The sequence below is a fragment of the Mandrillus leucophaeus genome, unplaced genomic scaffold (genome assembly GCF_000951045.1).
Source record: "Mandrillus leucophaeus isolate KB7577 unplaced genomic scaffold, Mleu.le_1.0 Scaffold299, whole genome shotgun sequence".
In the NCBI taxonomy this organism is placed as follows: Eukaryota; Metazoa; Chordata; class Mammalia; order Primates; family Cercopithecidae; genus Mandrillus; species Mandrillus leucophaeus.
In genome coordinates, this window is record NW_012103131.1 from 2,508,262 (window position 1) to 2,532,657 (window position 24,396).

At 49.9% G+C, this 24,396-nt stretch overlaps 1 protein-coding gene across 3 annotated transcripts in view; it reads right to left on the minus strand.

Moving 5' to 3' along the window:
• CTBP2 (C-terminal binding protein 2) overlaps positions 1-24,396 on the minus strand; it is a 179,181-nt gene that overhangs the window by 33,904 nt on the left and 120,881 nt on the right. For 2 of the 3 annotated variants that reach the window (XM_011986426.1, XM_011986425.1), the window contains exon 3: positions 16,729-16,887. In XM_011986426.1, coding sequence (XP_011841816.1) covers positions 16,729-16,786 — 58 coding nt within the window. In that variant the 5' untranslated portion in view covers positions 16,787-16,887. Of the gene's footprint in view, positions 1-3,517; positions 5,348-16,728; positions 16,888-24,396 lie in introns of those variants that run through there. The other variant, XM_011986424.1, reaches the window with a different exon arrangement.

Below are 24,396 nucleotides of genomic sequence, written 5' to 3' on the forward strand. Positions count from 1 at the left end.
CGATCTCACGCTGGGCCCTGCCCAGGGCAGTGGTCTGTGTCTGGGACTCGGGGATCCTGGGGGCAGCCAGAAAGAGGTTTCCTGGCTCCCTTACAACTCTCCCTGGCTGGACCGCATGGCCAGCACACAGGAAAGGCTGCACTCATCCCTCTGCTGGTCTGCAGGGCCAGCCTGGGGTCACAGCCCCTGGACTTCGCCCCCAAATGTCCTTGTGCTCTGATACAGGGGAAGCCAGTCGAAGGTTTAAGGGTCAAGACCCTCAAGAGCAGTGTGTCCTCTGCCCCAGCACAGATCTCAAGGTGCAGAGGGAGCCTCAACAAGAGGCAAGGCTGCATGAGGACTCAGTAGCAGGGGTGCGGGCCGATGGGGGAGACCCTCTATGCAGATAGGGCTAAAATTATTGATGGGGGTGCTTTCTACCCAGGAGACCACAGTTCACACCTCCAGTTGCTGGAAACCAAGGCCACACCAAAAGAAGCCATGCGAGTGACCAGCTCTGGTGACAGATAACTGTCACAACCATCAGCCTCAACAGCCCCTTCACACAGACCACACGCTCCTCCCCCCATCCTGAAGAGTCTTCAGGCAGTGACCTTAGCAACTAGACAGGGGTCACGTGTGCCCCATTAATCCAGTTGCATCAAGAAAAATGGCTGGAAGAAAATGGAAAAAGCTCAGAAAGATCTTTTTGTGGCTCTTTGGGCTGGGACTGCGTTTCTCACATCTGAAACTCTGCCCCCAGGGTGTGTCCTGAGCTGAGCCCTGTGCAGGTTGCAGGCTTGGCTGTATTTTGTGAAGACAAAGGTATGAAAATGGCCGCAGCCCCGTTCGTTGTTTCTGATGCTCCCCGCTGCATCTGGTGCTGGCAGGGCTCGGGTGATAGCACGTGACACGGGGAGACTGCTGGCTCACAGCCACCGCCGGAGGGCTCCGCGACTCGTGCCATAGCCGGCCAGGTCAGCCTGAGAGCGACAGCTGACCCCACCACCCGCCAGGTGCTGCCACTCACGTGGGCCTGAGGAGCCCCTATTTGTCCATGTCACCGGGGCTGGTGGGCCGCATTGGGGTCCCCGCGGCATATGCCCTCCTCACGTTGTCACCCTGGACTGCCTGGTCAGCGGACTGGACTAGAAAAAGGAGCCTATTGTGTGTACGCACAAAACCCACCAAGATAAGGCAGGTAGTTCATAGACTGAGAAAATGTAAACATATGTTAAAAATAGCCAAAGCATACGAAAATAAAACAGATACTGAAAACAATCCCCAAACCCCAAACCACCTTATTGTAAATACTGCAACACATCCCGTCCCGAAGGGAGGAAGAGAGTCAACTTCCAGAAGAGAGTTCCTTGTCCCTCCGATGGGATGCAAGCCCTCGAGTTAGGCAGCACCAGAACGAAGATGCGTTCATGCTGGTGGCGTCCCGAACGAGCAACACTGGATTTCCAAATAGCCGCGTGTCCTGGACCAGAGGCTGCTGGGACTGCCCAACCTGTGCTTTCCTGAAACGTAAACATTATCCTCCACATACACACCATCTACTTTCCCTGCTGGCTCCGACAGATCCAGATCTGCCTGTGGATTCCACGGAAACTGCCGCACAAAATGTACGGCCATGTACACAGCTGAAGCACTACCAGAGACACCAGCCCCTGCCCCCTTCCCGACAGGGTGTGGGGAGTAAAGCCACGATGAACATACGATAAGGAACGAGGAGGAAAACTGCAGCTATGGGGTGGATCACTGAACAGAGACATTTGATTTGCTGGCTGGCTTCTGCCTGCAGACTTCCCTGGCACTGGCTCGCTGCCACGCAAATTAAGTAAAAATCAATATCCTCCGGTCTGCAAAACATCGTGTTAACAATCACACTGCAAACAACTTATATAATACCCCTCACTCCATACCCAAATAACGGTGAATGTTTTCGTTAAAAGGCAAGTGTAAAATAAACAGGAAAAAGGAAAGAAAAGAAAAGAAGGCAATCTTACAGGTCCTCCTTCAGCAAAACCTTTCCACGACTTGGGTGAGGAGATAATCTTTCTGTGATTATGACCAAACCCTCCCGTCACTTAGCAACACATAATTAAGGAATATGTTTTCAGATCCGCTTTGCAAGCCCGGCCATTATCAGATGAAATTACTGGAGCAACAAATGTCATCGCCATGCAAATTAGTTGGTTGCAAAGAAAGAATGTTTGACTCAGAGAGCAGGCACAGGCCCTCGGAAAAATTATCTGACGTCCCTCCTGCCGCACATGTATTCGAGAAAGTCAAATAATGATGTGATCAGACTTGAAAAAATCCATGAGACAAAACCAGAATCTATACGACAAAACAGAAAATCAGGCCAGTTGCTCAGTCTCCACTTGGAAACAAAAAGCAAAATGCCTGGAGGTCACCTCTAGGAGGTAATATTAATAGCAGAAGGGCCACACAGCAATGGCAGAGACACTTAAGGGGGTCTCTGCAGGGTTGTGAGGTCCGGCGCCTCGGTCCCCGCCTACAGTTGCTTCAAGGCTATTTTCAAAAAGGTAGATCTTACTGTTTCATCCTGTTTTTCACAAGCTATTCAGGAAAAAAAAAATCATTTGAAAAGGATTCTGTTTTCTGAATTGTGTAGGGGAGGCAGGCGGGGAGGAAAGAAGTATGTCTGAAAGGAAGAAAACTGATTTACATTTTAAATTTTTGGTCAAGACTCTAGAGTTAAAATAAAAATTCTAAATGGTGTTCTGAGGACGCCCACCTAGGACTTCATCCACAATGTCCAAGGAAACACACGCCATAAATTACACCTGGCACACGTTGGGAAGAAAACCACCTACCATCAACTCTCCCTTTCCTGGACTTGGAAATATATTCTTCCCTTCAAGCAAGCGGAATTCCCAACTGTATTTTCTGATATGAGAGACTAAATCTGTTTTTGAAACAGAGAGTTCTGAGGGATTTCAACATCTTGCTTTGTTTAACCCACAAGTATGCAAACACACACATTTTCATCTCCACGGTGGGTAATCACTGCCTCCGATATGACGTGCGGACCCGTGAGAGGTACGTTTTCACACGATCACGCCCTTCTAAATGGAGGATGCACGCTTTAGAGCCAGCATTTGATGAAACATTCCTGCCTTCTCCAAAGCTCCCCAGCGTGAACTAGAGAAAAGGCCACCCCTTGTGAGCTCAAGGCTGCAGTCTGTTCTGAGTGACTTCTGAGTTTCTCCAAGAAACACAGTTGAGTTATACCACTGTCATGGGAAATCTACAAATCAACCCGACCTCAACTAAAGAACAGGAGGGCACTGCTGCCCCAGCAGATCTGGCCTGATACACAAATCTGATTAACCTAAGAGAAGCCGTGTCAACTGGTCACAGTGCTGCATCCTTCTTGTTTGGTGGTGTGTGTGTGTGTGTGGCCTGGCGAGTGAGGACTTGCCATCTTATGTTCAAACTTCCACAACCCCGCACCCCGCTGCTCCCCCCAGGTCCCCAGGCAGGGCAGGCGGGGAGGATGTATTACTTGGTTCTGGTGCAAGCATGGTGGACACGATGATGGGCGCCCCCGTGCGCCGGGCCACCTTCTGGTACGGTGAGTGAGGTGTGTGGAGGCTCTGGCTGGCTGGCGGCAGGGTGGATGGCCCCAGGGGCGCACCTGGCTTCCGCAAGACCTGGGGGCTGCCGTGAGGGCTGGGGAGCGGAGAGGCAGCCACGTTGCGCTCCCTCTTTAGCAGCTCCATGGGCACCGTGTATGCTGTGGAGTAGGCTGTTCTGGGGCCTGGGTGAAGGGGGTTCGAGGGGCCCGGGTTAGTCAAGGCCACCCCTGCCTGCAGGGAGTACGTGGGGCTCAGACGCGCTGTCAGGGCGCAAGGGGTGGGAGAGCTGTACCCGGAATTGGAGGGGAAGTGGGGGGCATGGGCACCCACGCCAGGGGCAGAATAGGTGGCCGCCGTCTCCAGGAGGTGCTGAGATGGTGCGCTGGAGGGGCGGCGAGCCGGGTCTCCAGCTCGGGGGGCTGCTGTCTGCAGGGGACCTGCAGGCTGGGGCTGCAGGGCTGCAGTGCCCAGAGAAGCCAAGTCACCATGGAGCAGTTCGCTTCGGTGGCTGAAGCTGCTGGACCGCGCCCGGGGCAGGGGGCCCACCCGGTCCTGCCTCCGCAGCTGCATCTCGGTCCTGCAGCTGCTGGCCAGGCGGCTCAGAACACGGGCCTGGCCCAGGTTGGGTGCGACAGACTTGATATCCGCGTCCTCCAGGGTAGCCAGGACGGCTGGGGAGTCAAAGCCCTGCTGTAGTAGGGCTGCCAGCGTGGCCTCTGCCAGCCCCTCCGCCCGTAGAAAGGCCAGGAATTTAGGGGGCACGGTCCTCTTGCCACCAGGACCCTGGAATGCGGACAGGTCAGCTTCGTAAGTCTCATAAGCCATCTTGGACGGGATGCTTTCCTGGGCAGGCCCGTAGCCTCGATTCAGGGCCCCCGGGGCCACCCCTGTACTGCCCTCGGGGGCAGTAGCTGAGCTGGGGTCCACAACCAGGCACGTCGGGGCCACCTGTCTGGCAGAGGCAGGCTCAATGGGTCTTTCGCCGATGTCGCTGAAGACCTGGCTGGGGGGGTAGGCAGGCGCCTCCGCCCCGTACCTGGCGTTGGGCTGCTCCCGTCCATACCGCCCGGGGGATGCAGCCCTGCTGTGTGTCCGCTGCCCCTGAGGGATCATTTTACCTCCAGGATCTCGGTACAGGTGACCGGCATCCTGCAGGGCAGGTGACCGGCCTTGCATTTGATCCCATGACGTTCTGCTGCCAAGTGCTCCGTAGCTGGGGACCGGCCGGCTGACTCCTGGGTCTCGATAGAGGGGAGGCTCTTTGGGCGCCCTAGCAGCTCCGGACGGGTCACTGTAGTAATCCCGTGGCAGCAGGGGGCTGCGACCAGACATCACTGCCTGTCTGCTGTCGTAGAAGGTGAAGTCAGGAGTAGACCCCTTTCTTGCAGCCACTGAGTTATAAACGGCCTCCTGGTACAGGTAGGGCTCGGCGGCCCCGGGCAGGGCAGCGTCCTGTGGTCGGTGGTTTGGCTCAAACCAAGTCCCCTCTGCCGTGTCATACGTCAGGGAGCTTCTCCTCCCCAGAGGCCGCAGGGACTCGGCGTTCTCCCAGGGGCCCTCGTACCACCCGGCAGCATCCCAGCTCTGAGAACGACCAATATTTATATGCCTGCTGGGAACTGGCATTGGAAAAAAAATGACTGCGGACGAGGCAGAGGAGAAGCTTTTCTTTATAAATCTTCAATTACATACATCAAACACAGACCTGGCTGTGTGCTAACCCTTCCGAGACGGCAGGGACAACCAACTGGGGGTTTTCTGTTTCAAAGCATGGCCTAAATTATTAATCCTCCGAAACCTTAGCAGACAAAACGTAAGACTCACGGTAACTTTGCCTCACTCCCCAATGATAGCCAGAGAGGTCTGTTCCTTACAGCTCAGTCCCAGAGAGGAGGCTGTCCCCAGCCTGCCAGGTCCCCCTTCCTAGCTGGTGTGCTCACATGGACTGGGGCTCTCTCAGCATGAGGATTAGGAGCTAAATAAAACCCCTAAAGCTTTGTTCCATGTGACATCTCGTTAGACTGATGAAGCCGGCAGCTTGCTCCATCCAGCCCTCCCAAGCTGCAACTGGGATTTACTTCCACACTGAAGCTTGGGTTTATACTCCCCCTTCTGCACCAGGGTACTTTTAGGATGAGCACTGTCTACCCCTCTGGACAGGGCTGCTCCCACCCCCGCCACTGATTCCTGAGAGGCAACAGAAGCAAAATAAGGCTGCTGCAGTGTCAGTCCACTCTTAATCCACCGCGATGAAACGTTAATCCATGGCACAGCTAAACACAAATTAAACGTGGATAAACAGAAAAAGGTCCACACGTGATCCTAGGCCATGGATGTCTAGCCCAAAAAAGGGGCCAGCTCTGAAACCTGATGCTTTGATAATACTAAGATCTGGCTTTGAGATGACTCTCTGGTTGTGAATCAAAGCCCAAATGCATTCTTTACCTTATTACTGCGAAACACAGATCCGCTCATACTCCCGCGGCGGTGGGGCGGGGGGCTGGGGGAAGGGTGTGTGTGCCAGGGAAGGGCGTGTGTAATCTGGAATTTAAAGTGACTGCAACAGAGGTCACAGGAACAGGAGGATGGGCGACTAAACCTTACACTGCAAAGCAAAACTGGGAAGCGGCTGCATCTGAATATCTCATCTTCTTTTAGGTACGTCAGAAAGAAAAGCCTAATTCCAGCAGGCTTAGATCCTGCAGATGATTTTCCGTATTCACATGGATTAAGCTTTCAGAGTCCACAAAGGACTTCGGCGCAATAATGCAAAGAAGAGCAGTTATTTAGATAAAGGAGCGCCCCAAAGTATTAAGACATTTCCTTAAACATATAGAACAGTCCCAGAGAAGCAACATCCCAGACTAACGGTAGGTTCCTGCCCTGCAGGATTCCCATGACAAAGAATTCACAGCAAAAATAAAAGCCGGTGATTAGGAAGCTACAAAGGCTATACACACTGAAAGCATTTTAAAATGAGACAATATGCATACCTGCAAGCTTTAAACCCAAGAGTGCTGTTCCTCACTCACATCTCTCTCAATCTAGCACTCTACTTAGAATCTTCTAAAGAGAAATACTAGTATTTTCTTTTTTTCTTGAGACGGAGTCTCGCTCTGTTGCCCAGGCTGGAGTGCAGTGGCGTGGTCTCGGCTCATTGCAAGCTCCGCCTCCTGGATTCACGCCATTCTCCTGCCTCAGCCTCCTGAGTAGCTGGGACTACAGGCGCCCGCCACCTCGCCTGGCTAATTTTTTTTTTGTATTTTTAGTAAAGACGGGGTTTCACCATGTTAGCCAGGATGGTCTTGATCTTCTGACCTCGTGATCTGCCCGCCTCGGCCTCCCAAAGTGCTGGGATTACAGGCATGAGCCACCGCATCCGGCCCTAATGTTTTTTTTTTTTTTTGAGACAGAGTTTTGCTCTTGTTTCCCAGGCTGGAGTGCAATGGCACGGTCTCTGTTCACTGGAATCGCCACCTACTGGGTTCAAGCAATTCTCCTGCCTCAGCCTCACAAGTAACTGGGATTACAGGGTTCAAGCAATTCTCCTGCCTCAGCCTCACAAGTAACTGGGATTACAGGTGTGTGTCACCATGCCTGGCTAATTTTTATATTTTTAGTAGAGACTACCATGTCTCCATCTACTTCACCATGTTGGCCAGGCTGGTCTTGAACTGACCTCAGGTGATCCACGCGCCCTGGCCTCCCAAAGTGCTGGGATTACAGGCGTGAGCCACTGTGCCCGGCCAACACTTCAGGATTAAGCCACTTTGCTAATTTCCTCTCCTTGTTGTAATGAACAACGTGACATTACGTGGTGTTAGTACTATGTAACCCCACTCAGGGTGCAGGCACACCCTTCAAAGATGGGTGGATGAACTCGGAGCATTCCAGGAAAATCCCCCATGCTGTCTTTTTGAAGCAGGGTAAGGTAGCTCTGCTGACTCACCCGCTTATTTACTATCCGGTTTTCAGCTCAGCAAGTTCTCAAACGGAAACAGGGCTCTATAGAAGAATGTTTACCTGGTAACTCCTAAGAAACCAGTAATGATTCTTAGGGAGGTTCCTGAGCTGGTGTTCAAGGGTGATGGCAGGAGCAGGGGCAGATGTGGGCAGATGCGCTTTGGGGCGGCGTCAGCCTCCCATTGGACCAGGAGGCCCAGCTTCCATTTCTATCAGCTTCCAACCTGTTCTGCTTGGAAACCACCCAAACTCACACAGCCAAGGCTCCGAGATTTGACAAATATTATGACAGATGTTTTCCCGTGCTAGGTAAGAACACCTGTAACTGGACTTACACTTTTCCAAACACTCTGGCTACACAAACAACACACACACACACACACACACACACACACACACACACACACACACACACACACACTACAGTCTTTTAAAAGGGACTGCTTTTCTGAAAAATTCTCATGTTGACTAAAAGTGAGATGGGACCAATTAGAGTAACACATCTCATGGGCTTCATTTTTTAATTCGGCCAAAACATTCCCTATAGAAATTATGTCAAGTAAAAATAAGATGATTGAATAACAGAAAAATCATCTGCTGAAAATTAAGAAAGATAAACCCAAACTCTCTTGCAGACACAATGAACCCAAGAAAAAGCCGGTTGTGTAGAATAACCCAACAGCCATGCCGGGGAGACAGGCGATGTCCGCCCAAAGCCAATTCCGAAGTCCATGTGCAACACAAGGTGTCAGTTACCAACAACAGAGACCTACAGAGACCCAGACAATTCCAGAGATGGATCCAGAAAGTTCCAGAAGAGCTGGGAACAGCAGCCTTTGGACAAACTGCCAACAAGCATTTCATGTTCCCACTGGAATAATCATGCAGGAAACTGCTTGAAATGAGTGGGAAAACACGACTCTGGGGTCTAATTCTCACTTTTACAGAAAGACAAGATCAGGTGGGATCAGTGAGGCTGAAGGCTACAGTGACATGAGTCTCTGGCTCAGTGGCATGTCCCTCTTAGCTGTGCTGTCACCTGCCTACTCGCTGGGCTGCCAGGTCTGTCTCAAGGCCTTATGAGGGGATAGCTCATTCTCAGGAGGCAGCAGACCCCAACTTAGGGAACAGCTTCCCCAGGGGGTGTCCAGCACCTGCCTGGGCTTCCATTTCCTGGTCCTACCTCCACTGACACGAAGGGCCAGGGCAGCTCTGCAGGTGACAGCAGAAATAAGATCTCAGGAGGCTCTTCGGTGCCTGCTGTATCCCAGGACGGAGCCACGACAGTGCCCTTTGCATCTCCCACAGCCAGCACCTCCCCAGGAAGGCTGCAGAAGTTAGCGGGTAACAGTTTTCTAGCAGACACAGGGCAGAAAAATCGGCCTATGGCATACCCATTTCCTGCTTTTAAATGTGGACAGCCTGTGGTGGATTTTTGTATGTTTCTGTCAAGGTAAGTGTTGTGGAATTTGTGCCATTAAAAAAGTTTTCTCGGGCCAGGTGCGGTGGCTCACACCTGTGTGGTAATCCCAGCACATTGGGAGACTGAGGAGGGGCAGATCACCTGATGCCAGGAGTTGGAGACCAGCCTGGCCAACATGGCAAAACCCCATCTCTACTAAAATACAAAAATTAGCCAGGCATGGTGGCACGCACCTGTAATCCCAGCTACTTGGGAGGCTGAGGCAGGAGAATCGCTGGAACCTGGGAGGTTCAGGTTGCAGTGAGCCGAGGTCGCACCACTGCACTCCAGCCTGGGCAACAGAGCGAGACTCCATCTCGAAAAACAAAAACAACAACAACAACAACAATAACAAAAACAAAACAAAACAAAAAAACAAAATTTTCTTTCCTCTCATCAACCCCCTGCCTCCGAAGTCCTCAACCCAAAGTAACCAACTTGGCTCATCTAATGCAAAGGGTAGGAGACTACACCGAACACACTGGTTACACAGCAAACACAAAGTTGGCTGGGTTTTAAAGCAGCCTTCATCTGAATCACACAAGCACACAGCAACAATTAGCAAAACTGCCCAGACATTGTTTCAGTTATCAAAGGGGCCGAGTGGCACCGCGCCCTTGCTTGCACACCGAGTGCCCTCACCAATTTCTGGGCCTGGAGCGCAGAGGCTTGGGCACCCGCGCAACGCACCAAAGGAAGTCAGGAGAGTGACGTGGAGTGTCTGAACCAACCCAGCCCTTTCCAGATCAGCTGCATCCTAAGAAGTCCCAGCCCTCATGTCTCTCAATATTTAGCCATGGTAAGTGAAAACAAAGGCCTGCACATTGCTTCTGACTCAATTTCTTGCCTATATTGTAAAGCGTCCTGAGAACTGCATTGTGAAAATTAGGTTTGATTACCACTCATTATGGGCTTTCAAAATAAAAAAAGCAAGCCCGTTCTCTTGCATGGCCCATTTTGAAAGTATTGGTGGTGCCAAAGTGTGCCCTGGGACCCCAGCTGGGATGCAGGACAGGCCTCACCTTGGACCATGTCAGGATTCCCATTTCTAGCAATGGAACACACTTGACCTCAAGAGGCTTCGCTCAGCTCTGGACAGCACCTGGCACGAGATGCTCCACACAGTAGGTGCTCAATGAACACCGCCCCTTCCACTCTTTAGCAGCTTTTCCTGCAGATTCCCAAAGTCTCCACCTCACCTCCACGGTGCCCCGCCCCATCACACTCCACTGTTTTGAGGTCTCCTTGGCTGTCCTGGGATCAGAAGGTCCCAGGACTTCTTCCTTCGTCTGGTTTTGTTAGCAATGCTCCTAATCAGGGCTGGCTCAGCCAGCCCTCCCCCATGAAGCTTTCTCAGTCCAATTCTGTCACTTTGTCCTTAGTCCAAAAAATCTGCCACTCATCAAGATGAGAAAAACACTCCAAAAATAATCCAGAGAATGCATGTGCCTGCAGAGACAGATCACGGCATGGCCGCTGAGCCCCTGACCTGCGAGCGGAGCGCACCCCTCCCTCCACGGCACGTGCTCCCTCCATTCATCACGTGCTTTTCATTTCGTTTGACACTCGGGCTGTAAATCAAACTGTCGACTATGACTCGATGGTGATGGACGGCTGGCCTCAAGGGAGTGTACGGTGTGATGGGGAAAAATGACAGAGACATGGACACAGTCCCCAGAAGCCCCCCTCCCGCCCCCGCCCCCGATCACAACCACTTCAGCCCTCTGAGCCTGAGCCCACATCAAAGCCCAAACGGCCCCATTTGCAAGCCTGGGCACGGTGGACACTAAGCTAGGCAAAGTATCCACTGCCCAAATATGAATGGCCGCCTGACAGGGACCTGAGCCTGCACGCGACAGTTTCAGCACACAGGCCTTGATGGGACAGTCAGCCTTTCTGCGGACACAAAAGAACTGACTCTCCGCCTCACTCCCAAGTCTCGGAAAAATCCGTGTCACCCATCCCAGGTTGCAAATGGGAAGGGAGGGACCCTCCTGGCACAGACATCTCTTCAACCGGAGCACGGAAAACAAAACCCTCAGGTGATGAGAAACAGGCTGGAGGGACAGGGAGTGTGGGATCCCACTGTGCCCGGGTGCTCGACACCCAGAACGCTCCTTCCTCTCGGTGTCTTCACAGCCCAGCTGGGGTGCTCAGCCTGGCTCCTGCTGGATGTGGAAGGGCTGAGAAAGGCACGTGAGGTCACTCTGTAGATGGAGACGAGACAGAGACAGGGGAACGCCCTCGAGCACGCAAGCCAAGGTGCCTGGGCTTTAGTAGCAAGAGAGCCAAGCAGTAGAAACCAATCAGAGAGGAGTCTCATTTCACAGCTTAACACTGTACATTCTGGAAAAGGAGAGAGGGCAAGAAGCTGGCAGCAAAATGTATGTTGGGGTTCTGGTTCACAGTCACCCCAAATACCTGTCAATTAGGTTGAGTTGTGTGAAGAGCGCAGAAGGTTCTCTGCACGCGTGCACGCCGCCGTCTGCTGCTGTCTGGCTACCCCGGGGCCTCCTCCAAATACGGGTATGTACTGTTCCCCCTGAGGCACTCCTTCTCTGCCCACCCCCCCCGCCCCCCGCCCCAGGCACTGCTCCCCACGAGGCACTGACTCGGCCTGAAACCAGAGACGCTCTTTCCCCAAAGGTGCTGCTCTTTCCCCAAAGGTGCGGGGACCAAGAGGGCAGACACTGAGAATAAAGCCCCGGGCAGCCGGGCCCAGGGGCTCCAGGCTGCACTGTGGGAGGTTTAGACTCAATCATCGACGGAGACAGGGCACCACCAACCAGAGGGTGGGAGACCACGCGATTCACTGTGGTGGGGGCAGGAGCTGAAAACCGCAGCCACAGAACCAAGCTAGAAGATGGTGATGAACCCCCAAATCCCAGCCACTGACTCTAATTGCACTACACATCCCTGGCCCCCAAAGTAAAAGCAAAGCAGCCTTAATATGTTGCTATTAGAAAAAAGTGGTGAGTATGAAGGCATCCGCCCATCACCGAACTGACCAGTGCAAAGAGAAGCTTATGTTTGTGCTTGAGAAACGAGTAACAACAGAGAAATAAAACACTGAACCTGATTCGCAGTTGCAGAAAGGGAGGGCAGTCTATGACCCCCAACCCCAGAGTTGGTGGAGGAACAGGTCGGGTGAGGGGTTCCCTGGGGAGGGGTCCGCACTTTGAGTTTCTCTTAAAGCCGGGGACAGATAAGGCAAAACATGAAATTTTACTCCTTGCAAGTGCACTTTTGCCTGTAAAGCTTCGCCTTGACTGTTTCCTGAACCTTTACCTTTGCGTAAGATTGTCTGGGTATGTTCATTTGTGCTTTGGAGTTTTAAGGCATGTCTAGTTGACTATTGTATATTTACATAGCTAATGCAATTACAGCTAATCACATAATTGCTGGAAATGTGTATAATTGCCTGATCCCAACATATAATTATAATGTATAGCAACATTATGAATCCCATTTTTAAAATCCACATTTTGGGGCTATTTAAAGTTATTTATTAGAACTGTTGGTGGACTACCTATAGGCAGGCTTCAACTCTTGTTTCTTTACAAAGTGCTCAAAGTGCTTTAAAAAGCAAACAAAAACAAGTCCTGATTTTACAATGCATTTTGACAAAGATAGGTGAAAACAAAACAGCTACCCAGAACAAAAACAAACAAAATCTCAAATACCAAACAAAACCATTTGTCAACATTCTGTGGATTTTGCTCTTTCCTGGGGGAAGAGAAAGTCGCTCTCAGCCTGGAGGTTCTGATGAGTGTCTGCCAGGCAAGGAGGCTGCAGAAAGTCGCTCTCAGCCTGGAGGTTCTGATGAGTGTCTGCCAGGCAAGGAGGCTGCCGGAAGAAGGAGAGCCTCCCTCTGGACTTCAAGACCACTGGGGTAACCTTGGCGACCTGGAGGCACCTGTCTTTGTTCCTTATACATACGAATGACCTTGCTTGGGGGCACATTCCACTGAGATGTGCTTCCACAACGGCAAGCTCAACCCACTGGGAAGAGTAGAAGAGCCCACGACACAGAAGAAAGCACTGGGGCAGCTCCTTCCACCTCATCCCTGGCAGCATCTTCTCAAGACTTCTCGTTTTCCTCTATGACAAAGATGACGCAGAACGAGATTCCCAGAATTTCTAACTATCTGTGTGTTTCATAGAAACCAGCTTGTCTCCTTCTTCCTCACATCCATCCAACCAGCTCATCGCCCTCATTCCTTTTATTCTCTGTGGTCGTGAGAACATTCCAGAGGTGAGGAATGTTTCATGAGTTTGTTTATTTAAGAAGAGGTCCCTTTTATTTGTGCAGAGGAAATGGAGAAGCAGCCTCCCTGAGTCATGTTACAAGGGGACTCATCACAACTCGGCTGATGTCGTCCTCGGAACCATTTTCCACGTCTCTAACACATTCGAACAAAATGCAGTAAAACGAAACACATACTTTTTTCAAGTTGCGATCTCAATACCAACAGGAAAGGGGAGCAGCATTTACGGACTGATTCTATTGTAACCCACAAGAAACTCTAACAAAAAGTCACCACCAACAACAGCCATTGTGGTTTATTAAGTTCTGCAAACCCAGGGCTCTGCAAGATGTTCTTCTGGGTTCCCTTTGCAATGCTGAGTGATTGTTAGCTAGCCCTCATCTCCAACCAACAAATGTTTGGGGCACACCAAACGAGTTCTGGCATAATGCGATAAGGCAGGTACTGAAACCCTCCAGCTGGTGCAGTTCACAATGTCAATGAGGTCAGCAAACTAAGCAGATAGGAAAACCTCAATTATACTTGAGAATGAGGAGACCACAATCTTGTTCTGATCAGCCTGTGTTATAAGGGGGCTCCTTCGTAATAATTCTTATATGGTATTATAGGATTGTTTGATAGTAGGCATCAGAAAAAAAAACCAAAGAAACAAATTATAAATATCAAACTCAAAGAGTTACATTAAAAAAATTAAAATCTGGCTTTTACGTCAGCTAGAAAGGCCATTATTCCAAGCTCATTTGGCTGGAGTCCCAAAGACTCTGTGTCCTGCTCCCAGAGTAGAGACACAGCACGGCGGGGTGAATCCCCACGGCCGATTCTGGGCATACAGAGTGATCAAACTCCATGCCACTTTTTCTTGCTTTGAAAGTTTCAAGGAGGAAGGGGCTGGACAGGCCTTAGAAAGCAGGGAAAGGTTGTAGAAGTATCTGTGCAGGGGTGATGCTCAGATTCCACCGGAGTACCTGCAGTGGGATCCTGGAGAGGCCTGCCTGATTCCAGAAAGAAAACAAACCTAAGGGACACAGAAGTCCTTGTGTCCTCGCGTGTAGGCAGTGGGAAGAAAAAACAGTTTGACAGGCTCTCTGCGTATCAATACAGAACATTCTACAAGTAGTTGACACAATAGAGACATGGTGAGAATTCAAAGCTAGAGGGAGTGTGTGTGTGTGTGTGTGTGTGTGTGTGTGTGTGTGTGTGTGTTACATGTTCAAGGCCTTCAGGTGGAAGAAAGAGCTGAATCCAAGGAGCTGATATGAGAGAAGGCCAAACAGAGAAAAACAGACTGCCCAGGTTCCTGGGTGCAAACTGCCCACTGCTCAGCACCTCTCTGGCAGCACCTGTGAGATGGGTGCACCTGTCCTGACCCGTAACAGCTGCCACAAGGACTAAGTCAGCTTATACACAGGAGGAGCACCAACAAAGCACCCGGGACCAACTGTGAGTGCTTAATGAGATGCCCACATTGGATGGCGACCCACATTGGAGTAACTGCATTTTGGCCTGTCTGCGTGGATAGTGGTCACTGAGAAATTTAAACAATATAACTGCAAATGTATCTGGAACACTACACATGTGCAAGGTAACGCAAACTTCTGTTATAAAAAATTGGCTGAAAATTTCCTATTACACATGAAGAGGGTGGGAAGGTTGGTGAACCATCCTTCAGCACCTGTCTGGGTGGGACAGACGGTCTGCAAGCAGACAATGCTTTTGCCCGAGTCAGGTTTATATAGCCATGGAAACACAGAGAAAACGCGGCTGGCTTTTCAATCCCATTCTAGCTTCCGATGCAACACCCCCGGAGAATCCCCGGTGAAGCAGGTGGAATCAGCTCCAGAGGCATTCCTGCTACTAACCCTGGAAAGCTGAATCATGAGCATGTTCCAGAAGCAAGTACTCAGTAACCTCAATGGAGCACCTTTACACTGGAAGTCAAGAGTAAATTTTACAACTCCCCATACAATCGGGAGAACCCATACTGTGGAATAGCCTACAAATCAATGGGGCCTGGGCTCTTCAATAAGTCCAGTGTCTCTGAAAGTCAAAAAGCCCAGGGGATAATTTTAGACTAAGGAGACTGGAGAGATGTAACAACTGAACACAAAGCATGACCCTTACCTATTGCACAGGCAGAGACGTGGGGGGAATGCGGATATGCATCCTGTATTAGACAATACTGTCCTGAGGTCAGATTCCTGGGGTTCCTTCCAGTATTGGGAGGGTGTAGGAAATTGGATAAAAGGTGCCATGCCATAGGTACTCCAGAGTAAAGGGCTGCCCCTGCATTTTTTCAGATGGTTCTGGAAGAAAATCCATCACCTACTCACACATGTGTCTATTTATATGTATATCTCTATTTCTATCTCCCCTCCAAGAAATCTGGAAAACTGAATGGCATATTGGTGTTCACTGTACTATCCTACCAACCTCTCTGTAGGTTTTTATAGTTCGCGAATGTTTACATTAAAAAACCCCTTTAACGTCAAACTCCTTATACTGAACAACCGGAATGTCAGTGCTTTTGTGATCTTGCAGCGCAGAGTTCTGTGGGGCCGTGGAGTCACTCAGCAGAATGTCTACGATGTCCCCACCCCGTGTGGCTTGAGCCACATCTACTTATAGGACGGATAATTCCATATGGGGCAGCCGCAGGGGAAGGCCTGTGGGTTGCCTATTCCTGTCTGCAAACTGGTGCTCAGCTACTACGTGTGCGTGAAGGGGTGCAGAGGGGCTGCGGAGCCACCTTCGCTTCCCTCCGAGAGCCACCCTGTAGGGCAGTACCAGCAATCACCCTGAGCAAAGAGCAGCCCTGTAGCACCGACCCCCCCATCTGGCAGGCACACTCACCCCCAAACCCAGATCCACACGGTGGTTCCTTACCACCCGCTATCTGGGAGAGTACAGTGCTTAATCAACACTTCAGAGTTTTGTCCCCAGGTTTCCATTAGATTTTAATTATGTTTATTTTTCTTTTCACGAACAGAACACTTCCAGACAATTCCAAAGATACCAGGGACATGAACACACCACGAGGGGCAATGCTGGGCTCTTCAGGAATCTCATAACATCAGGGAATTCAGCATCGTAAATATCTTAATCCAAAACAGGTAAAGTCCTGAGATTTCAGGAAGTGAAAAAAGATGGTCCTAATCAACATCATCTTTCATATGCATAATACACGGAAGACATGGACCTCAGGGCCCACCAGCCCTGAAACTGCCCTCCTAGTCCCCAACCCCGCCCCAGAAGCCAGGCCTTGTCCTAAGCCAAGGCCAGGCCCATGGCTAAGGGCACCCAGCAGAGGGTGCCGATGCTGTGCATTGTTGGAATCGCAGGAGGGACTCTGGCTTGCGGGGGTGGCACAGCCAACTCAAGGGAGCAGCCAGCAAGATTTGAGTGAGGGACTAGGTATGTTTGGTAAAACCGCCAAACACGCTCTTACCTTCACAAATTCTGTCCAATCGCTGTCTCTTGACTTTGTGCTTATCCACAAGGGCCATTCTTTATGGAACTTTGCAACTCTCAGATCAAAAGGCAAAGCAGTCCTCTAAGAACTTAAGGGAACTCGCAGGAGTCTGCGTGCATGACGCCACTATGAACCCTGAAACAAGGAGAAAAGAATCCTTACTCTCTGGAGACCCTCCGGGCACGGGACAGCAGCTCATTGGGGACTTCACTGCTACTTTCTATAAGGGAACCTGCCGTCCGGACTCATGGGACTTGCTCTCTTCCCAAAACATGGGAATGGTGGTTGTGCCAAGTGCATCTCAGCCGCCTCCTGCTTATCATCTCATAATAGAAAGCAAGTGAATGCACACGAGACAATCGTCAGTTATTTCTGGAAGCAGCAAATTCCAACAGACCTCTTGCTTTTAACTTTAAGGCTATAAATGCCAATTTACTGACCAATTTGAAGTATAATAAATTGTGTTCCAGTGGCAGAGACCAAGTGACAGCCAGTTGGACCTGCCCCGGACGCACTCGCACTGAGATGCAGACATCCACTGCGGCAACATGAGGGGCTCTGCCAAGGCCTTTGAGTTACAACAACGCTTTCCAAAACAGCAGCGCAGGGGACAGGGGTCAAAGCCACAGCTCAGCACAACACAAAATCCTGACCCTATCACGTGAGAACGTGGGTGGGAAGCCCCAGTAGCTCCTAACCAACGTTCGTCTGGTGCCACCTTCCTGAACCTTCCTTGCCGCTGGAGGGGACTGTAGTCAGCACCAGCAAGGGCAGGGTCCCAGGCTGCTGGCCTTGACACCGGGTCCCACCTATATGGGCTGAAGTATTTCTTACCGAGAGAGTGTAAGCATCCCCATGACGTTTCAGACAGAGGTGAGGCAGATGGAGGAGGCAAGAAAGGGTTTCCCACGTAGTTTGGGGTATGTGGGATTCCTTAGAAGGAGACCTGACTGAGGCCCGGGGAAGAGGAGCTGCTGCCCATCCTCCTTCTGGAAGGGTCAGGATCTGAGCACTTTGGAAGCCTCTGACTATCACCAATGTGCCAGGTGAGGTCCAGATCATTAACTGCTGTCCCCAGTATCCCAGCTTTTGAGTCACTGCTCTGGAACTGCATTCTTTACATTGATTAAAGAAGGCTTGGTGAATCTTGGCCAGGTGCAGTGGCTCATGCCTATAAGCCCAGCAGTCTGGGAGGCCGAGGCAGGTGGATTATCTGAGGTCAGGAGTTCGAGACCAGCCTGGCCAACATGGTAAAATCCTGTCTCTACTAAAAATACAAAAATTAGCTGGGTATGGTGGCAGGCACCTGTAATCCCAGCTACTCGGGAGGCTGAGGCAAAAGAATCATTTGAATCTGGAAAGTGGAGGCTGCGGTGAGCTGAGGTCATACCACTGTACTCCAACCTGGTGACAGAGCAAGACTCTGTCTTGGAAAAAAAAAAAAAAGGCTTGAAGAATCTCAATTGGGAAGCACAACATTTAAGGCCCACTCTATTGTCTTCTGTGTTTTTTTTTTCCCCAAGGAACACAATTAAATCAGTCTTATTTTAAGAACATCACCACAACCACATACACACACACACAGAAAAAGGGGTTCTCAGTGGAAAGAAAGAGGAGAGATGGAAGACAAAAGTGAGGCCCAAGGGGTAGAAATGAGGATGATGATGTACGGCCATCAGTTATGCAAAACATTAAGAGTTACTTTATCAAAAGGTCAGACTCAGGTCTACCAGGTTTCTGTAAGTGAATGGCTAATTTCCCAGCAACGAGGCTGAAAAGGCATCCGAAAGATTTATGGCGATAATTACGTGATTTTCAATAAAAGAGCTAGGAAAAAGCACAATTTCCAATCATATAAATAATTAATGTAACATCCCTGAGATACCAAACCCCTTCAACAATTGGGAAGTTCCCCCAAAATGGGGAATGACCATATCTGATCCGTCAGGAGATGAAGGTTGTCCTAGAATGTGTGGGGTTATCTTTGAGCAGATTCATACGGATATATTTTAAAAACTGGTTTTGCTAGTGTTGGCTTTTTTATTTTTGGTGAGACAGGGTCTGCTCTTCACTCAGGCTGGAATGCAGGGACAAGCTCATGGCTCACTGCAGCCTCAATCTCCCAGGCTCAAGCAATCCTCCCACCTCAGCCTCCTTAACAGTTGGTACTACAGGCATGTGCCAACATGCCTGGCTAATTTTTGTATTTTTTGAAGAGATGGGGTTTCACCATGTTGCCTGGGCTGGTCTCGAACTTCTGAACTCAAGTGATCCACCCCCTCAGCCTCCCAAAGTGCTGGGATTACAGGCGTAAGCCACTGCACCTGGCCAGTGCTGGCCTTTCTGAAAGGCAACCACACAAAAAAAGAGTCCCTAACTGTAGCCAACTTGAGAGTTACTGGAGGTGGGGCGAGGGGCCAAACCTATCAATCTGGGCTTCTGTCCATGCCCCCCACCCACAAGTGACTCCAGGTGAGGTTGACCATGGAGGCTCGGGCCAGCAATTGTCATTTGCTCAGGCCCAAGCTCTGATGGCCAAACTGTAGTCTGGCTCCCCCTCAACTCTATTGTAAAAACAGAATTCCACGTCAGCTGCATCATCCAAGGGGGGAAAAGAATTAATTAGTTAATTTTTGTGAAGACCTCGGAGATGAAAAATGACAGCATTATAGTCTGAGGCAAGGCGGGTTTCACACCCTCCTCCCCCAATCCCCAAGTGAGGCGTAATCATTCTTTTTGCTTTCCTTTGAATTTTAATTTGTATAATTAGATGGCTTCCTGAAAAATTGATAAGTAGAATTTCAATCATGCAATCAAAGGAAAGATCAGCCATCAGCTTCCACAAACGCCAACATTCTACTATTAAAAAAAAAAAGAGGCTGACTCCCATGTCTGGCTTTTTTGGGGGGTGGGGGGAAAGGGGGGTCACCCTCTGTTCTGGCCCTTCTGTGGGTTTCTTTTTGCACACCCTGGCCAGTGGCACCGACCCATGTTTAGTGCTGGCCATCTTGGCTCCCAAGGCCACCAGCCTCTGGGTCTGGTCTGGGCAGTGACCATTGATTTGTGTAGCCTGAATCCCCTCCCCCGATATTTCTTTTGCAACAAGAATGTATGAAATGTGACATTTTCCTCCTTAGCCCTCCCAAGGAGCAAGCTATTTACGAGGACTTAATTACCACAACCATCTTCCAATGACAGCCACAGGCCCTCCTTGGAGCTGAGCTGCACACAGCGGACTCCAGCTGGTCTCCATGCTGAACAAGCCCGCACCCCCGGTCCACACTGGCTCTGGGCTCCCTGACATCATCACAGCTGTCTTGGTGATGCCTGCTACAAAAACCAGCCTCTGCCTTTATTTTAAACCAGTTTCCACTCATAAATCAATTTCCCCCCCAAAAAACACCAAACAACATGGGCACAAATAAGGAAGGAAAAAAAGTAGGGGGAATGTGTTTCACTATTCCACTTCTGCTGAAATTGCTCCTCAAACCATGTTAGTGGCGGAATTGTGGGTGGGGAGTTCTAGACCCTGCTTGTGGAATGAGCTTGGATGAGCTGTTCTGAAGACTCAGGCTCCTTGTTTGTAGAATGGGATGTCACTGTGATGTCCCAAAGTCGCAGTGAGGACCAACCAGTGAGAATGTGCACAAAAGCACTGGGTAGGAGCCCGCAGGTCTCTGCGAGCTGCTGCTGCCTTTCCTCTGACACCCCCTTGCACATTAACCCCGCAGGGAACACTCACTCCCTTCTGGCTGAGGCTGGGAGGTAAACCTCAGTGAAGTTCACGGTCAACAGGAAAGCTGTATCTTTTCAAAAGGAAGAGGAGTGCCCTGAAGCCAAACCTCACAAGAAGAAACACTGCCTCCCTCTAAAAGGGAAGTTTTGGGGAGTCACAGGCCAAACCCCAACCAAAGATCAGAAACGTGGACCTCAAATTTTATTTGCTTGAAGTGAGGGCTATGATCCAGGGCTGAAATATTTGGTGTCAGGACATTCAGCTCCCTTCTGAAGACGAACAAGGCTTGGAAAAGAAAGCCACTTGGAGACACTTGGTGGTTTGCAGAGGGGACACGTATGGAAGATGTGTTCCGTGGAGGTATCACAGAGAATGTCAGATTTTTAAGAAATTAGAGAACAAAAAGGAAAAACGGCACATTTTACAACCCCTTGCTTGGCTATCAAACTCCAACACATTCAGAATCAAGGGCAGGCGAAAGGGCAGGATTTCTAAAATCTGGGCAGGTTAATTTTACTCAATGACCATCACCAGCTCCCTCGCCGCCATCATGAGGTTCTCTACCAAGCGCCCTTAGGTTACACAGCACAAAAACCCAGCCCATCAACTCAGTTTTATAGACCCTCTCGATTTCTTTTTTTCTTTTTTTTGAGACAGAGTCTGCTCTGTAGCCCAGGCTGGAGTGCAGTGGCGTGATCTCAGCTCACTGCAAGCTCCGCCTCCTGGGTTCACGCCATTCTCCTGCCTCAGCTTCCCGAATAGCTGGGACTACAGGCGCCCGCCACCACACCTGGCTAATTTGTTGTATTTTTAGTAGAGACGGGGTTTCACCATATTAGCCAGGATGGTCTCGATCTCCTGACCTTGTGATCTGCCCCCCTCCCCCAGCCTCCCAAAGTGCTGGGATTATAGGTGTGAGCCACCGCATTCGGCCGACCCTCTCGATTTCTTGACTCCACTTCCTAGTCTTCATCAAGAATAGGCAGCTGAAGGGATTTATAGAAGGCATGCCTCTGACAGTGCCTTTCTTCAAAATGAAATTTCTTTCAAATCCAGTTAAACATGATGATGGCTTTCAATTCTTTCAAGGAAATCTACTTAAACATTCTGTTAATAAAGGCAGACCGAGTTTCACAATATGCTCACAAATTAATATCATCGTAGTTAAGCAAGTTCTGGCAAAGTTCTCTGAATGTGTCTCTGGAGAACTCAGATTTCATTGTTAAGTATGAGTGGGGTGTAGATTTCATGTTTGAGAGGTTGAGGCAGGAAGAAAAGACCCCAGCAATCCAGACAGCCGCATCGATGCACAAGGTCCACCACCCTTCTGAGCCTGGGATCCCAAAAGACAGGACTCACTCCTGAAAAGCTTCCTTCACCGAAGCCTCCAGGGCCTCTCGGTGCACCCGCAGGCTCAGCTAGAAGCCTGTGTGGCCGCTGTGCCAAGATGAGGAGGCAGCAACAGTCTAGGTGGCAGTGACACCCAGCACTTGCACGCACAGCCGAGGATCCTGTCCAGGCGGTGCCATTGGCACATCTGCAGAATCAGTGCCAGTTAACAGTGCCTTGAGAACACCAGCCCACCAATGACACCTGCCCAGAAAATACTCTGACTTTTCATCTGGAGTTAATAGAGCGACAGGTGCCCAGGCCACCTCACAAGAGCACATTCCATAAGCTTCAGAAGCCAAACTTGTGCAACAGATGCCTTTCTTAGGAAGAGAGCTGGGCAGAATCTTCTGAACAGGTGATGAGCATTTTATTTTGTAAACTACACTTGGAAAAAACTACTAAAAACCAGACATAAGCAGGGCACGGTGGCATGTGCCTGTAGTCTCCCTCCTCAGAAGGCTGAGACGGGCAGTAGTCTTGAGGCTGTGGTGTGCCAGGATTCCACCTGTGAATAAAGCTACTGCACTCCAACCTGGGCAACCTAGCGAGCCTGTCTCAAACTTAAAACAATGGCAAAACCAGATATAACAAAATAAATGTCCTAAAGGAGTCAGGGATCAGATCAGTGGGTCAAAAAGCACTGGCCCAGCCTTTGATTAAATGGCAACCATAACACCAGAGTTAATAACAAAATTACTAAAACTACTTTAAGGAAGGAAATGAAGCTTTTTGAGAAAATTAGGGTAGGAAATGAGCTTAGAGGAGCCAATTTTCAGAATGGCTGCTATGGACCACATGCTTGTGTACCCTACAATTCTTCCATGTTGAATGCTGAACTCATGGATGTTCAAACCCTAATTCTCACAGTGATGTATCTGGGTGCTGGGCCTCTGAAGGTGATTAGCAAAGCTTTGCCCTCAGAAACAGGATTAGCACCCAGTCCGTAGTACCCAACAGACGATCTCGCTGCTCCACGTGAGGACACAGCCAGGAAGTCCACAAGCCAGCAAGCAGGCCCTCCCAGATCCTGGATCTGCCAGATGGTTGGTTTTTCACTTCCCAGGCTCCAGAGCTGTGAGAAATAAAGTCACTCGGTCGATGGTATTTTTCTTACAGCAGCCCAAACTAAGATGATGGCCAAAAGTGACTATTGCTTCCTGATTATTAATTTTTGCAAATTTAGTTTTATGTTTTTGGGTATTAAGAGGGTGTCTGACTTCCAATATACTACCAATACAATGGTATACAGGAAAATCTCCCTTTCCAAGAGCCCCCATACCCCATGCCCTTAAGGTAACTAGCAGGACCCTTTCTTATTTTTTTTTTTTTAAAGACAGATTCTCTTGCTTTGTTGCCCAGGAAATCTTGGCTCACTGCAACCTCCACTTCCCGAGTTCAAGTGATTCTCCTGCTGTAGCCTCCCAAGTAGCTGGCATGACAGGCACACACCACCAAGCCCACCCCTTTTTTGCATTTTTAGTAGATACAGGGTTTCACCACATTGGCCAGGCTGGTCTCAAACTCTTGACCTCAGGTGATCCACCCCCCTTGGCCTCCCAAAGTTCTGGGATTACAGGCGTGAGCCACCACGCCCAGCCGTGACCCTTTCTAATATACACATTGAAGCTTCACTCTGGTTCTACCATCAAAGAAAGACTGGGGAGCTCCTATTTCCCCAGGGAGCACCCAGCAGCCCAACCCCAGGGTGACATTGTCACACCCTGGTCACATGCCCTCCATCAGTTCCAAGGGCCCTACCCTCTAATTCCCTAGGGCTGATGCAATGCAGGCAACCCAGCTGTGGCCAACACAGGGCTACAACCCACTTCCGACACCCCAAGGCTAGGTACGCTACAGAATTCACAAGTGCTTGGGTTTAAAAAAAAAAAAAAAAAAAAATACATGGCCTCCATAATCTATTACGGTGTACTCCCAAATCAGCCATCTAAATGTCTGTGCCAGAGCAGATAATCATACTGACTCAACTGGATTAAGAAAGAATATAAAAAATAGACTCCACAATTTAGGGCAGGCCAAATTCTGCCACTATCAGAGTATTTTAGAATTTGGATATGAGGGCCAGGCGTGGTGGCTCATGCCTGTAATCCCAGCACACTGAGAGGGCAAGGAGGGCGGATCACATAACGTCAGAAGTTCGAGACCACCCTGGCCAACATGGTGAAACCCTGTCTCTACTAAAAACACAAAAAATTAGCCGGGCATGGTGGTGCGCACGCCTGTAATCCCAGCTACTGGGGAGGCTGAGGCATGAGAATCGCTTGAACCCAGGAAGTGGAGGTTGTAGTCAGCTGAGATCCTGCCACTGCACTCCAGCCTGAGTTACAGAGTGAGACACTTATCTAAAAAAAAAAAAAAAAAAAAAATTGGATATGAAGTTAAGGAATGTGGCAATTTAATTCAGTTCTGTCCATCTAACTCCCACCAAAAATTCTTAGGGGCTTTGGAATGACCAAAAAATTCAAAGTGAAGCCCCCATAAGCTGCACAGGGTAAGAA